Below are 16,246 nucleotides of genomic sequence, written 5' to 3'. Positions count from 1 at the left end.
CAGAGTTTGGGAGGCCTCGGGTCTCACGCCTCTGGCAACTGCTGCTGGTGGCCGGTCACAGTGTTGGAGGAAGGGGACAGTCCTCCCTGAGGGTAGTGTCCAGGGCTGGGGACGGAAAACCGCAACAACAGCTGGTGGTGGTCATGGCATCAGCGCAGCACAGGTGCCTTATATCAGGCCCTCCATCCTCACAAGAGTCCTGGGAGGTGGGTACCGTTTCTATGCCCGTTTTACAGATGAGCAAACTGAGGCTTGAGGAGGTAAGTTGCTTGCCCAAGGTCACACTGCTGCTAAGGGGTGGAACCGGGACTCAGGGCCAGGTCAGTGGAACATTCCAGAGCTTTGCGCTCACATTGCTGGCTCTACCATCTCCCTGTGATGAGGGGACTGGGTTCTCGAATGTTCTCAAGAAGCAGGTCTGAACCTGGCAGGGAGCCTCCGGGCGGCCCTGACGTCTTATGAGAGGCTGCCCTGCATGTGACCTGGGGAAAGCCCAAACTACCCCCGTCTCTGCTTCTCGCTCTGTCCGAGCCTCGCTGGCCAGTTCAAGGTGGAAGGTGAGGGCAAGAGATTAATTTCCCTTCTGCCCTCACTCAGCCGGCTGTTGAGGGCATGAAAGGGGAGTGGTAATGGCCTCTAGGATTGGCATGGGGTTCCGATTGCGTTAAGAAAACCCCACAAGGCCAGCCCAGTGGCACAGCGGTTAAGTGCGCACGTTCCGCTTCAGTGGCCTGGGGTTCGCTGGTTTGGATCCCGGGTGCAGACATGGCACCGCTTGGCAAGCCATGCTGTGGCAGGTGTCCCACGTATAAAGTAGAGGAAGATGGGCACGGATGTTAGCTCAGGGCCAGTCTTCCTCAGCAAAAAGAGGAGGATTGGCAGCCGATGTTAGCTCAGGGCTAATCTTCCTCAAAAAAGAAAAGAAAAAGAAAACCCCATGAACTGAAACTCAGCTTTAATGACCCTTGAAGCTGGAACCCAGATTTTTGACAATTGCTTAACTATAATTTCCTCTTTGAAACTTACTTTGCTGCAAGTTGGAGGTGGAGCAGCAGCAGGAACCAGGCCCCCGCCCTGCCTCTGTCTCCCACAGTTCCATTTCCCACGAGAAAACTATCCATGTTTTGGAAAAACGTCCGTTATCAGAGCAGAAAAGGACCTTAGAGGCCGCCATCCCACCTGACCCACTGGGCAGATGAGAAGACGGAGGCCCCGGCAGCAGACTTATTTGTCGAGGGGGCCCAAGGTCTCCAGACCACTCTGGCGCGTTGGGAGTCCCCAGCATCGTGCCCCCAGCCCCGCCCCAGGGTGGCCCTCAGCATCTCACCAGGAGCTGCTTCACTGGGAAGTCCTTCAGGTTTCCGTCTCGGGGGGAGTCCAGCACCACGGGGAAGCCTTTGTGGGGGGCCTCGATGTAGCCAAACTCAATTTCATCCTGTGAGGACACCAAGGACAGCCAGCCATCAGAGGAGCCCAGGGGCCCCAGGGGATACCAGCCGGCCTCCTCAATTCCCCTTCCCATGAGCAAGCAACGGCCGTGGTTTCTCACACATCCTTCCACACAGAGTCTCTGCACATCCCAAGCGCAGCTGCGCTCATATCCACCCCATTTTTAAAAACCTAATGGGTAACATCCCGTGTGCATTTCCTGCAGGTAACACCTTAACTTGAAGCGCATTCTGTATTTATAGGTTGGCTTCATTCTTTTTAGCTGCTGTATAGTACTCCACGGTGGGGCTGAGCCCTCAACATGGTTACCTAGTCCCCCACGGATGGACAGCTAGGTTGTTTTACAGTCTTTTGTCCTACAAGAAGTAATCCTGCAGGAACGGCTTGCTACAGCCGTGCCTCTGTGCCCAAGAGCACAGGTGATGCGACAGCAGGATTCCCATCCGCGGAGCTGCTGGCGGCCAGGATACTGACGTCAAGCCAGCTCTTCCTGCCTGCCCCCCGGCCGCGTCCTGCCCAGCCCCGGGGTCCTCACCTGGATCCAGCGGTCGCCTCGGTTCATGTACTGGAAGCAGACCTTCAGTTCACAGTTGGTTTTCTCAACCAGGTTCTTCACCTCTTTGAGGAACAGGTAATTGTCCTTCATGCTGAGAAGTTTGGGGAAGAGGGGATGGCCAGGAGGAAGGGTGAGGAGGGACGAGGGCCAGCCCACTGAGGTGGTGACAGCAGCTGGCTGTGCTGGGCAGAGGAGGCCACATCTGTGCTCACAGACACCTTTGCAAAGGCCACTGGAGTCAAGGGCCAAGCAAACTCAGCCACCCACGTGGTGTTTGCCAAGGTCATGAACAAATAGAACGAGGAGGGGAACTCTCACCCCCACTTTCCCCCCAATATTACATCTCTGACTCCCCAGATTTCCAAAGAGGAGTCCTGCCTAGCATGGAGGCAGGGGACGGGTCCGGGACCTCAAGGATCCCTTCCGGTGTGGCCAGCATCCACCTGCAGGCACTTCTTCTCGTCTCGCTGTGGCTGTCTAGCACATAACAGGTGCTCGATAAAAAACTGCTGAATGAATGAGATGAGCTGACTATGCGTTGCTTAGGAGGCCCATACCAGCTACACGGTGTGGGCCAAGAATGAGAACAGAAACGGTAGCTATTATTTTCAGAGCCCACACTTGGTGCCAGGACTTTGGATTAATACTTTGCCTGTTTCATCTCATTTGGTCCTCACAGTGACTCCGTGATGTCAGCATTTCAGAGAAACGGAGGCACAGAGAGGCCAAGTGAGTTGCTCAAAGTCACACAGCTGGTGAGTGACAGAGCCGGGATCCGAACTCAGGTCTGTTTGCCCCTGAAGCCCCAGCTCTTGGCCATTCTGCCACACTGCCTCTGCACCACGGCCGCCGCTTACCAGCACACAAACACTGACACGGGAGGCAGGATGTTGGGGGTCATGATCCACGGAGCAATCCGGAACAGCACGGTGTCCGTGAAGATGGGTGTCAGGGGAATCCCCTGGGCATGGGAGAGAAGGACAGGGGATCAGAAAGTCTTGTCAGGGTGTTTTTCACTCCTGTCTCCCAAAGTGCATGAAACTGACAACAACGGGACACTTATTGAGCACTGACTGTATGCCAGGCCCCGAGGTAACTATTTTTTTGACATGCGTCAATTCATTTCCACCTCACAACAACCCCGGGGGGTAGATGCTATTATAATCCTTGTTTTACAGATGGGGAAATTTTGTCACAGACCTCTGAGTCACAGAACTGTTATGGAGCCATCCAAGGGCACCTGGTTAGTAAGTGGCAGGGCCGGGATTAAACCCAGGTGGTCTGGCCTCTGAGCCCCCACTCTTCACCACTGTCTGGTCCTGCCCCGTCCAAGCTCTCTTCTTAAAATCGGCCCATGATGGCTGGGCCTTTTGAGTCTCTGTGGTGCCCGCTGGAGGGGCCGGTCTTAGAGCCCCTGATGGCCAGGCTGCTCCAGGCACCGGCAGGAGCAGGAGAGACCCCTCCCCACCCTGGCCTGTTAGCTCCGCCCCTCCTGCCTGGTCCTCTTCCCAGGGACCTGAAGGTGCTTTGTGAATGTCTTGATGTTCACAGCCACCCTGGGAAGCAGGAGCTTTGTCATTTCTGTTTACAGGTGGAGAAACAGGGCACAGGGAGTAAACCCACTTGCCCAGTCTCATGTGCTTGAACCTGCGCCGTCCGACACCAGAGCCCATTCTCGGAAATCTCAGCCAGGCCCAGCCTCACCCTTCTCGGTGTGGGTGGTGGGGGGCATCTAGGTCTCCAAGCCTGGGCCCCCCTCGGTGCTGTGAGGGGGGGTCCTGGAGTTGCCCTCCGGAAGGAGCCCTGCCTCGGCTCCTGGGGCAGCCCCCCCGTGGTGGAGGCCTGGGGCTCTCACCTCGGCCATATACTCCAGCAGGCTGACGTGGATGTTGACCAGGCCGGAGAAGCCCTCGTCAGGGAATCGCAGGCCTTCCACGAAGAATAGCAGCTCCGCGGAGCCGCCCGTGTATTTGACCACGTGGTAGAGCTTCCGCCGGCCCAGGATGTGGATGTAACGCTGGCCGAAAAATGGGTCTGGTGGGAGAAGGACCAGCGTGAGGGCCCCACCCCCACCAGGAGGAGGTCAGTGGGGCCGGGTCACTGATGGGGACGAGACAGCAGAGTAAGCTGGCCTCCAGACACAGAAAAGCAGAAGCAGAAAATGCCCCCAGCAGGGCCGTGGCTTGGTCATCGTCCCAGTACCACTGTGCACTAGCCGTGGGACCCTGAACCAGACCACCTCTTGGGCTTCTGGCTTCCTCATCGATAAGAGGAGCTAACTCGGGGCTGGCCCCGTGGCCGAGTGGTTAAGTTCGCGCGCTCCGCTGCAGGCGGCCCAGTGTTTCGTTAGTTCGAGTCCTGGGCGCGGACATGGCACTGCTCGTCAGACCACGCTGAGGCAGCGTCCCACATGCCACAACTAGAAGAACCCACAACAAAGAATACACAACTATGTACCGGGGGGGGCTTTGGGGAGAAAAAGGAAAAAAAAAAAAAAAAAAAAAAAAGAGGAGCTAACTCGCCTGGGAACCACAGACATGAAATGATAGCAGGTGGTGCTGACTGAGCAGCTAGTGATGTCGGGGGACGATATTGTTCCAGTTTTATGCATGAGGAAACCGAGTCTCAGAAGGGAGAAATGCTTTGTCCCCGGTCAAACAGCCAGTAAGTGGCCGAACTGGGACTCAAATTCGTGTCTAATCTGAACCCCAAGCCCCCTCCGCTTTATATAGATAAAATATCAATATGCCCACTTGTACCAAAAATTCCCCTCCGTCTGATGGAAGCCATGTTGGCGTCAGACCCACACTTGGATCTCTGGCTGGATGTTTTCGAGCTGGAAGGAAAGGCGGGTCTCCAGCGCTCCTGCCCCACTGAAACCTCCCAGCTCTTCACAGAGCTGTTCCCTCTGCTGGGGACAGTCGTCTCCCTTCTTCTTTCAGGCGTTGGTTTTGTCACTTCTGGGCATCGTTCCCGGATGCCTCAGAGACCAAGCCAGGGGCCCGCCCTCCCCCATCACAGCCTTTGTAAACGGTGTGATCTCAGTGTTTAGCTGTTGGCCCCAAGAACCTGTCACCTGCGTGGGGGCAGAGACAGGCCCAGATGGGCCCAGTGCTGGCCCGGCACGTGGTCGTGTTTAATGAATCTACTGGATGGACCAATGGCTCCCACGCCACTCCCTATAAGAGAATTTTCAGGCCAATTCAGAGCACACGTATTGAATTACTACTCTGTGGCCAGCAGGGGCGAAGACCTTTGGGGGGAGACAGAGATGGTCAAGAGGTAGCATCTCTGTCTGTCCGGGAGCAGTGCTCGGCCGATGGTAAGACAGCGCAGATGTGGGAAGTGTCATAACAGAGCCACAAGGTGAGGTTACTGGGGTGAGGGAGGGGCTGCAGGGCGGGAAGCGTTTGAGCGGAGGAGGGTGGCCATGGAGAGGCCCCTGGGCAGGGAGGCGGGCTGCAGTGAGCAGCAAGATGCTTGCATTGGCAAAGCCATCGATCGAGGTAGGACCCTATGCAGTCCAGAAGGAGTTGCTTTACGCCCTGCCGAGCGGGAAGGGCAGAGTCAGGCTCAGCGCAGAACTATTGTCTACAACAACGGTGATGGTTAGTGACCAGTTGCTCAGGGTTAGAACATACGACCAGAACAGTCCTGGCACAAATAGGGGGCTTGATTAAAACTTGCAAAATGAATGGAGGAACCACGGAAGCCCAGGCTCAGGATGGCTCCTCATGTAGGACAATGAACTCAACTAGACTCTGGTTATATATCTCAGTGAGGGGGGTTACCTTTGTAGTTATGACTTCCAGAGTCAGAGAGACCTGGGTTCAAACACTGCTCTGACTTTATAAACTATGAAATGTCAGGAAATTCACTTAACCTCGCTGAGCCTCAGTTTACTCATCTGTTAAATGGGGGATAACAACATTATGTCACAGTGTCATTGCGAGATAAAACGGCAGCATCCATAACTTAGTATAAACTCGGTAACCATGGGTAACCATCAGGAACAGCTGGGACCTGTTGGTATTACTCTTACGAGAGCCCTTGAATGAGTCAGGACCCCTTACTGGAAAACTCATGACCTTTTCATTGAATGGCTTATGAACAGAAGGCAAAGAAATAACACCTCACCCTACCTTCCCTGGGATGGGCCCAAGAAATGGGGCGCACAGACTCAGACGCTGGATGTCCCAAGGAACTCATCACAGCCCGATGAGCAAGGTGAGGTCCTTCTCACTCAGAAACGACAGCATGCTCCCTGTGTCCCCATCACTGAGTACCTCCAAATGGACCTGTGTAATTAAAAATTCTCCCCCAGGCGCTCAGGGCCTCCCACGCCCACACGCCCCAGGCTGCACTTGAACTGATGCTCAGGACCTAGACGCCCACCTGTCTTTGCAGAACGCTCCAAAGCTTTCCCAGGGCTCTGGGCAGCCGGGAGGGCCCACCAGGGCCTGGGAGGGAGAGGGCTCTGGCCAGGGGAGCTGATCAGGTAGAAGGACACGTTCTTATCCACCTGCCTGCAGTTTCCTCCCTCTGTGGCCCGCAGTTTACATGTGTCTCTCTTCCTAGGGGCTTGAGCCAGCTCCAGGCAGATTGACTCCTTGGTGGGAACAATCCTGCCACTGTCCGGAGGAGCCTCCTCCCTCTGTCCCCGTCCCCAGTTCGGTGCAGGCCTGCCGGCTCTCCTCGTGGGAACCAACAATGCCCCTCTATTGGGCGGCTCACGTGCCTCAGGCTGGGCCCGGCAGCCACCCTGCCCTCTCCTTAGACCCAGGCATTGGCCCTGCCGGCCGGCGCGTGGTCTGGTTTGGCATAACCCTTCTGGTCACTGTGTTGCCATTCCATCTCCCAAGGAGACTCCACGAAAGGGTGACCAACCGTCCTGTTTTGCTGGGGACCGAGGGGTTTCCTGGGATGAGGGATTTTCAGTGCTAAAGCCGGGAAAGCCATGGGAAAACTGGGACAAGCTGGTCACTGTATCCTTGTAGGAAGAGGTCAGGCCTCAACTTTGTGGTCCTGAGGCAGAATCTGAGGCTGGAGCACAGACACCTGGATCTTCCTAATAGCACTGGGGACTTCCGTCACTTCAATGATTGTAATTAAGAATCATCATAATCATCCCAACAAAAGCAACAAGTGCCATCCATGGTGAGCGTTCCACAGGCTGGCTACTGTGCTGAGTGCCCGGCACGTGTTCCTCATTTAATCCCCATCACCGAGGGGACAGTCAGGCATCCCGTTGTCCCCACGTCACATCACAGGTGAGGAACCCAAGGAACGGGCTGGTGGGTGGACCTGTCCAGATCCAGGATTTGAACCTCCTGGGCTCCAGAGCTCCTTCTCGGGGTCCCTTGGCCCCCAGCCCAGTCCCCTGCCCTTGGGGGACACAGGTGACATATGACATTCGTGTAACATGACACATTCTTATCCACAGGTGTACTTGGATTTTGACAAAACCTCAAAATATTTGCATAGAAGAAAAGGAAGAAAAGGAAACTGTGCCCCAGGTCGATTATTTTTCATGCTGTTCTGTTGTGTTGTGCAGAACGTTCACCCAGGATGCCATATTTGCTGGGAAACTGGCTACTCTGGGGTCATCGCTGTGTCAGTGACATGCCGCCCTCCCCCGACCCGGCAGGATGCAGCCCAGATAACCCAGACTGGGGACCGCTTTCAAAGCGCTTGCAGTGTGGTTCCTCTGTTTCTTATCTGCTCAGGACCCACAGCAAGTGATGGGGAGGGATGCGATTACGGGGCCAGATCTCAATCCACTCCCAGCAACCAAAGAACCCTCTAGATAATGTCCAGGCATCACTATTGGCCACACATTGTGTGTCACAATTTGCTGCCATGGTCGGGAAGCCCAGGTGGAGGGCCTGCCTCGCAGTCCTGTCCTCTGGGGCACCCCTGGCTTGGCTGGGGTAAATATCACACCTCTGGCCCCCTGGGGCAGCGGAACCAGCCCAACTCTGGGGACATTCCAACCTGCCTGAGGTCACCGCCCAAGTCCAGAGTGGATCAGAAGGAGGACAGGCTTCGAGTGGCAGTGGTCCACTGCTGTCCTGGCTAAACAGCTCCCTAGGTGAGGGTCTGGGGCCCCTGTGGCTGGCTCCTCAGGGCGACTGGCCTGGTTTTTGTGGGCTGTCCAGAGGTGGCCCTGGAGCTCGGCCAGAGATGGGCCCCCCAGACAGCTGGGCATTTGGGGGGAGCCCTGCCCTGCTCCACAGCAAATTGCAAAGCTAACAGTTCTGCTGAGAGAGCTGTTACTCCTAATACATAAATCAGACCTTGACAGTCCCTTGCTTAAAACCCTCTAGTGGCTTTCCACCGCACTGGGAGTAAAATCCAAGCCGTCTCTGCACGCCCTGGCCCCGGCCCCGTTCGCTGACCTTGACTCCAACTCGTCTCCCTGCTCTTGTCTTCCTTCTGCTCCTCCAATACTCCAAGCTGGGTCCCTCCTCCGTGCTTTGTACGTGCTGTTCCCTCTGCTTAGAACACTCTTCCCTGAGCTCATGCATGCCTGGTTCCTTCTCATTGTTGGTTTGGGTCTCAGCTCAGACGTCACCTGCTCAGAGAGGCCTTTGGGGACAGCCAGGCAGTGGTGTGTCGCCTCTACCCCTGCCATTGTCCAGTACTCGGCCTGTGTCATTTCCTCTAATTGTGCTTCTTACTAGGTCTTCCTCCCGAGACCGTTGCCCCCCTGGGGGGCAGGGTGTGAGAGCTCACTGTGGGGACCCCAGTGCTGGGGACAGCACGGGGCACTGGGGGCTCAGCATGCATTGACGGGAAGAATGAGACAGAGCAGGTGGCTGCGAGGACTAGCGCCCTGGTGGAAGCACTTTTCATGCAGTGGGGCCAGGATGCCCCGTCACATCGAGAGGAGCAAGGCGTCACCTCCTCGAGGGTGCCAACAGCACCGCCAGGGCGCAGCTCTCAGCTCCAGAATGTCTGAGATGGGCAGAAAACACCTGGGGCGGGGGCTACCTGCCTCAGGGATCAGGAAGGCGACATGACTCCAGAAAGACGGACCTCAAAAGCCCTCCTGCCCTGGTTCATGGGGAAGAAGGGCCTCCGGGTTCTACAGAAACCCACATCACTACCCACTCCTTTGAGGGAGGAGAGATCTATGCTGGGGCCTCTTGACGTCCCAGGACAACGGCGGTCCGGTTACTAAGAGGCCAGTCCTGGCCCCGTGCAGGCACCTACGCCTGCACCTGCCAAGGGAGCGTTAGCGGGAGAGCCGGGCCCAGCGGGGGAGCCCAGTGAGTGCTGGTTGGGTCGGAGCCGCGAGAAGGAAGGGCTGGGCTGGGCTCACTCACTCTCCACGTAGAACACGCCCACTTTGTCCGAGTCCGACATGGAAATGTAGAGAACTATCTCGTATCCGGCGGGGAGGTGCTCCGGGCCTTTGGTCCTCAGGATCATCTGGGACATGTCCTTGAGGTCTGCGGGGCGGAGGCATGAGGAGGTTAGAATTAAGAGACTCGTGGCTGGCATGTGGACTTACAAATGCCTGTGACTTTTATAATCAAGGCAAAGAAAACCCCACACACGTGTATTATGGAAACCTTAGAAAAGCATAAAAACCGGTTGTCAATTCCGACACCAAAACTGACGTCCTATAACCTTTTGGGAATTTCCTTCCAGTCCTTTTTCCATGTACGTGTCACTTCTGAAAAAACATGGCTCCAACTGAACCATATTAATAGTTTCGTCTTCTGTTTTTAGCAAGAGTGGATATTTGAGTCCACCATTCCCAGGAGACCCAGGGTCACTCCTGCCGCCCCCTCAGCCCGGCCCAGGACTTAGCCGGAGTATTTCCATTGCTCCTCCCCGCCCCCAGCCCCGGTGCGGTCCTGCTGGCACCTTCCTTGCTGTAGGCCTTCTGGTCGTGGCAGTCCTCCTTGGGCAACCAGGGCGTGTCTCGGTCACAGTTCACCAGCAGGATGGCCCCCTGGCCCTCAGGGCCCCAGGTCCAGGATGCCTGCGTTGGCAAGGAGAGAGGTCAAAGCGCTCTTCCCCACATTTTGGCAGTTACTCCCAGCCACAGTGCAGACGCCACAGGCCACCAGAGAGACAGCCCCAGGACGAGAATAAAGAGCAGCCACCAGCCATAGTGGCAGCTGTGACCTGGCAAACATGAGTCCCACGTCTGATGCCTGCAGAGGGTCAGTGGAAGCACCCAAGGCAAGCTCAGGAGGGGGACAGTGGCAGAGAGACAGACAGGAGGGCTGACCGGGCATTCTCTTGCTCGGCGTGCCTGCGCCTGGAGGCGGGTGGGGGCAGGGGGATGGAGGGTGGCCAGAGCCACGAGCAGGCAGTCATTCTCCGACAGGCTCTCAAGTCCCCAGAGGGGTGCGGGGTGGGACGCCCGATGGACAGACACCCAGCTGTTATCAGACATGCTCTGAGTGCTCCAAATGGATCTGCAAGGGATCCGTTTTCTACATTGCAGCCAGAGCAACGTTAGAACGACTCCAACCAGATCACGTTGCTTTCCTGTTTTAAGCCCCGTCAGGGGCTCCAGTTGACTTAGGATAAAGCCCAAGTCCTCACTGTGGCCTGCAAGGCCCCATGCGACCTGCCCACCTCTCCACCTGCCCCTCCCATCCCCCTCGCTCACTCTTCTCCCCCCACACTGGCCACCTTTCTGCTCCCCAGAGACTCCGAGCTCTCAGGCCCTCGCCTGTGCTGGTCCCACTGCCTGAAGGCTTCCTGCCTCCCTTTACCTGGCCGACTCCCCTCCTCCTTCCGGCCCCTTCTTCCCCGAGGCCTCTGATTCTCCAGACCAGAGCAGCTTCCCTAGGCTTACACTTACAGCACTGCGCATGTTCTTTTTGGAGCAGACTTAGGATAATTGTAATGAAACAGCCACCCACGTCATCCTTTATGTAACACGCGTCCCCCACAGGACTGTGGGCTCCCTGAGGGCAGGAGCTGCATTTTTCTGGTTCTTTCTGCATCCCCAGGGCCTGTATCCCCAGGAGATGCTCAACAAATATTTATGGGATGAAGGAAGAGAATATGCAACTTCACTGGCCCAGATGGAGAAAGTCTGGGCAAGTTCAGGCCCACAGGGACTGTGTGACTTTGCCAAGGCTGCAGAGCTCCTCAGGGGAGGGCGGACGTCTCAGAGGCCTCCATGGAGGCTATTGTTACGTGGCTTGGCCAGGAACACAGAGAACATATGGGCGGGGCTGACTCAGCTTCTGCTTGCAGCCAGCTGCCTAGGGGAAGCAGGGCTGGGGCAGAGCCCCACTGAGGAGCCTGAGAAGGGGCTCCCCAAGAGGCCTGAGGCCCCCCCCGGTGACGCGGAGAGAGGCTGGGGCCGGCTGCTAGGCTCCAGGCTTCTCACTGGGCTGTGTTTAACTTTTTAAAGTATCCATCAACATGTAATTTAAACCAGGCTTTAGATTGTTATTATAAAAGTAACATATGCCCACAGCAAAGATTGAAGTGATATAGAAGGGCGGGAAATGGAAAATAGAAGCAACAGCCTGGACGTACACAGAGCAAAACCAATGGAGCTTAAAAACCAGGTCGAGGGAAAAGTATGAAACAGAATGAGAGGGAGAACGCAATGCTCTCTGCACAGTGAAAAAGCCATGCGTACCGGCCACACCGCGTGTTTGGCAAGAATCGCAAGACCAGAAAGAGACACATTAAACCATTTGAATGGTCCATTGTGGGGGAGCAGAACCGGAGTGGGGAATGCAGGATAACAGAGAATGAATGAACCGTGCACGCACCATTAAAGATAACACGCCTTGAACCGAGAGGGTTACTGCAACCTTCTACTTCTGATGGTCTCCCTGACTCGGTTTTAAAATTTAAAAAAAAAAAGGGCAAAATAATAAGAGCAAATGCTTTGGCAGCACTTCCTCTGTGGCAGGATGTTTGTTCTTCCCAAGAACTCTACGAACGGGGGTGGATGGGGAGACCCCGAGGCTGCGCCACGGCTGTTCCCGCAAGGAGCGTGGCTCCTCTGCTCTGTCCTCCATGTGCTGTGTGTCTGGGGGCCTGTCTCTGGCCTCAGCCTCCTATCTGTAGATGAGAGTGGTCTCTGCTTGCTGGGAGCACCATGGCTGCTTGCAGATCCAGCCTGGGGCTCTGCCCCCGAAGCCCCCTGCTCGGGGCTGTCTGCCCTGGTAGCTAGGTACCTTATTCGGGTTGTTCTTCTCCACCACACCGTCCCGGTCCGCATCCACATCCAGGGAGATCTCTGGGGACAGACACACGGGTGAGTCGCTGAACCTGCCTGCTGGGGTGGGGCAGGGACAGGAGGACGACATGACCTGTGCGATTCGGGTGCAGCTCACCCATTCGCTTGGTCCCTCGAGGGGGAGGGCCTTGCTGAGGTCATCTTGTCCAGCCCCCCGCCTCAGCACCCCAGTGGAGGACACGAGCAGGCATGTGCAGATGGGAGAGGAGCTGTCAGGGAGGTCAGGGGTCTCCTGCCTCCTCACTGTTCCTCAGTCAATTCTGGGCGGGATGAGGCTCACTATACCGATCCGGGAGCCTCAGTTCAGAGAGGCCAAGTCACGTGCCCAGGGCCACACAGCTGGTGTCAGCAGAACTGGGGCGCACACTGCCCAGGGTCTGATTCGAAGTCCATAGTGGGAAAACTTTCATAGGATTCCCTAAGCGCCTTTCCCAGTCTGTGCTGGGCGTGCGTGCCGGGTACATTTGTGTGTATCTCTCTTCCAGAACTCCTAGCGGTCCAGATCCCAACTCCAAGGACTGAGGGTTTACTTAGGGCAGGAAACTGAGTCTCCAAACCTTCTCGATCCGAGGGTACTGAGGGGCCAGGACACCACACAGAGGATCCAGGGCAGGGTCCCTGCTTATCCTCTTGGGGAAGGGACCTTCAGGACCCCTAGGCCTGCTGTGGGGACAGCCTTCATGGCAACCGTGTGGGGCAGTGAAATGAAGCCAAGATTTAGCATCAGCCAGTTTTGGTTCTCTGCTTACAAGCTGTGTGACTTTGGGCAGGTTAGACAGCCTCTCTGAGCCCCAGTTTCTTTACCTGCAAACTGGGGCCCTTTCCAGTTAGAGGAGTTGTACTAATTGCACAAATAGGCACTACTGACATTTGAGCCGGATACTTGTTTGTTGTGAGGCCATCCTGTACACTGTAGGATATTTAGCAGCATCCCTGGCCTCAACCCCCTGGATGCCAGTAACATCCCTGAGAGCAAAACTGCCCCTGAGTTAGAAACTAACAGGGTGGGGCAGGGGAATTGTTGGGAAGGTGACGGGAGTGTCCCATAGAATGAGGTGAGCTGGGCCCAGGCCCCTGAACGGCCGGGTGGGCTCCGCCTCACGCTGAGCATGACTTGGACCAAGGTGGGAGCTGGGTGGGAATGAAGGCATTCCTGGTCAGTCCCCTGGGTAGGCACGGCTCTCCCTGGACCAGGTAGGGAGGAGGGTCCTGGCACAGGAAGGGCCCTGGTGTCACCCTTCCCTGGGCAGCTCACTCTGAGACTGGGGATTACATTCAAGTCTTCCCTCTGCCCACAGCCCAGTTCCCTCCCAACCCTGAATGAGGTTTTTCTGGGTCTAGAAGGAGGCAGGAGGAAGAAGCTGTAAGGGCGCCTGGCCTTGGGAGAGGCAGCACTCCAGCGTCCCAGCCCTTGCAGCCCTGCTGTCAGCTAGGTGCTGTAGCGCGTAATGATGGAAACGCCTCCCACTGATCCCATTCACCCAGCCAATCTCTGTCGAGCATTTACTGGGTTCCAGGCACCGTGCTGGGCACAGGGACCTCGTGGCGGGCCACTGGGGACAGTGCCTGCTTGCAAGGAGTACCCAGTCCTATGAGATCAACATTGTTGTTCCCATTTTATAGGTAAGCAAACCCAGACTCAGAGATGCCACCTGTCAGGAAATTGGGCTGAAAACCTGGGAGGCTGGTGCAGGATAAGGATTCTAGGGAAAAGTGGCGAAGGCAGAACCACCAGCTGCTGTTAAGGAGGCTGAAGGCTCAGACAGAGGAACAATATTGGTTTTGGCCTCCAGATCTTCACGAAGTTTCCAGCTTCCTGAAGCTCCTCCCTGGGAACCAGCTGCAGACCCAGCCTCCTTAGGAGCCACTCTCTTTGCTTTTCAAGATAACAATCTCTCCTGGTTCTGGTCCACTTTGCCAGCTGCAGAGCATGCATGTTCTCCCTCCAATCATGCCAGGAGGGAGGAGTCACCACCCACCCAGCCGGCCCCACCGACAGATGGGGAAACCAAGGCGCTTAGCAGGGAAGTGACCATGAAGTCCCCAGAGAGTGCAGAGCTGGGCGTGGGCGTCACCCTCCCTCTGACTCCAGACCCCTGCCCTTGACTGACCCAGGCTGACCTCCCTCTTGGGCTGTTTCCAAAAGCCAAACCCGCCTTCCAAGACCCACACTTGCTACCCTGAAAGTCATTCTCGGAGGAGCTGGCCACATGCCCATCCTGGCAGCCCTGTGGCCTTTGTCTCTAGGCTGCAAGGTGGCACCACGTCACGGCTCCCGTGGCGTGTCCAGGGAAGCAGGGGGTCACAGGAGAGGGATTAGGAAGCACTTTATTGTGCTTTACTTCGTTATGAATTTCTTAAATTTAAAAATTTTATCAATGTGATATTTGCACATAGCACACACAAAAAATCAAATAGGATCAAAAACAGTTTTTAAGGAAAATCACGGCTCCCCTTCAAGCCCTTGCCCTCACCTGCCAGAAGCAATCTCCCTAATCCTAAATAACATGCCTATTGCTCTTTCTTGATGTGTAAAATTCAGGTAAGTTTCACTGACCTCCCGTCATGCAATTGGGCCTTACTTCACTGGCCTCCCTGATCACCCACCTCCCAAGCTTCCATGCGTTTCACGCTCCTCTCTTATGACCATCACTCATCGTCACAGTCAACTTAAACGACCTCCTCTCCTCGCCACCCTCCCTCGGAAACCCCCTCAAGCTACAAGCCATCCCTGGAGGACTTCTCCCCTTCAAAGCTTCCCCCAGTGTCTCATCTGACTAGATCCCAACAGGATGATCCTGTAGGGATGGAGAACAGGGCTGGCGTGACCTGCCCCAAGCTTCGCCCTCCTGGGAGGCCCTGCCTTCCTGGGGAGGAGCAGGAGGACATCTGTTTCAGGGCCTCTGGGCTCCAGACGACATTTTCCCAGAGGCTCTGCTCTTACTTAGCTCCCGGAATAGCCCCAAGGTGTCAGGTGGCGCCTTGGGTGTGGGGCAGGTTAACGGGAAATGTCACTGGGATTGGGTTCAAAGCAGTCTGCCTGAGACTCTAGACACTGAAGGCTCAGCTTTGACACAGAGGCACAAGGAGTTTGGCTGGCTATGGACAAGGGCAGGGGGCCTGGCCTTCTTGCCCAACCGGGCAGCTTAGGGTACGGTGGGGAGGAAGGACTCTCCCCCCACAGCCACCTAGGGCAATTATCCTAGGCTCTGGGGAGGGGGTTCAAGGAATGAGGTCCTTAGGTTGATTCAAGAAATTCTCAAAGCTCTGTGTGTGTACTGCTCCCGTTGCCAGGCCCACAGCAGAGGGTGAAACTATTCCTTCCTCCCACTTTCCCCCTTAACGGGAGGGCTTTGCAAATCAGCCCTAATTAGAGTCTTGAAGGCCCCAGGGATCCATGAGCTCAAAACTCTCATTTTATAGCTAGGAAAAAGTGAGGTCCAGGGGCTGGCCCGGTGGCGTAGTTGTTAAGTTCGCACATTCCGCTTCGGTGGCCCGGGGCTTGCTGGTTTGGATCCCATGTGTGGACCTACACACCACTTGGCAAGCCATGCTGTGACAGGCATCCCACATATAAAGTAGAGGAAGATGGAGACAGATGTTAGCTCAGGGCCAGTCTTCCTCAGCAAAAAGAGGAAGATTGGCCGCAGATGTTAACTCAGGGCTAATCTCCCTCAAAAAAGAAAGCAAGGTCTAGACAGGGTGGGCTACTTGTCAAGGTCACATGGCAAGTCCTTGGCAGGACTGGGATGAAGATCCAGGGCCTGATCTGGGCAAGGGCACCGTGGGTGTGTTCCCAAATCCCAGGAGGAAGACAATAAGGTTCTTCAACTTCACCCAGGCAGAGAGAAAATGAGACTCTCCAAGAGGAAGGGAGGAAAGAAAGGAGAGCACCCACCCCACACCAGGCTCTTTGCATGCCCCGTCCTGTGAAATCCATGTCAGCACGTGCAAGACTGCACTGTGAACTCCATTTTGCAGATGAGGAAACTGAGGCTCAGAAGATCAAT

The 16,246-nt window shown here is 55.9% G+C and overlaps 1 protein-coding gene across 1 annotated transcript in view; it reads right to left on the bottom strand.

The window, feature by feature from the left end:
• PADI2 (peptidyl arginine deiminase 2) overlaps positions 1–16,246 on the bottom strand; it is a 43,439-nt gene that overhangs the window by 11,141 nt on the left and 16,052 nt on the right. The window contains exons 4-10 of the mRNA XM_014836181.3: positions 12,175–12,236; positions 9,881–9,998; positions 9,334–9,459; positions 3,861–4,039; positions 2,863–2,966; positions 1,985–2,096; positions 1,328–1,435 (exon numbers count right to left, since the gene is read on the bottom strand). Coding sequence (XP_014691667.1) covers positions 1,328–1,435; positions 1,985–2,096; positions 2,863–2,966; positions 3,861–4,039; positions 9,334–9,459; positions 9,881–9,998; positions 12,175–12,236 — 809 coding nt within the window. The remainder of the gene's footprint in view (positions 1–1,327; positions 1,436–1,984; positions 2,097–2,862; positions 2,967–3,860; positions 4,040–9,333; positions 9,460–9,880; positions 9,999–12,174; positions 12,237–16,246) is intronic.

The sequence above is a fragment of the Equus asinus genome, chromosome 5, assembly GCF_041296235.1.
Source record: "Equus asinus isolate D_3611 breed Donkey chromosome 5, EquAss-T2T_v2, whole genome shotgun sequence".
Classification (NCBI taxonomy): Eukaryota; Metazoa; Chordata; class Mammalia; order Perissodactyla; family Equidae; genus Equus; species Equus asinus.
The sequence above is the reverse complement of the archived record's forward strand: the minus strand, read 5'-3'. Positions and strand labels throughout refer to the sequence as shown.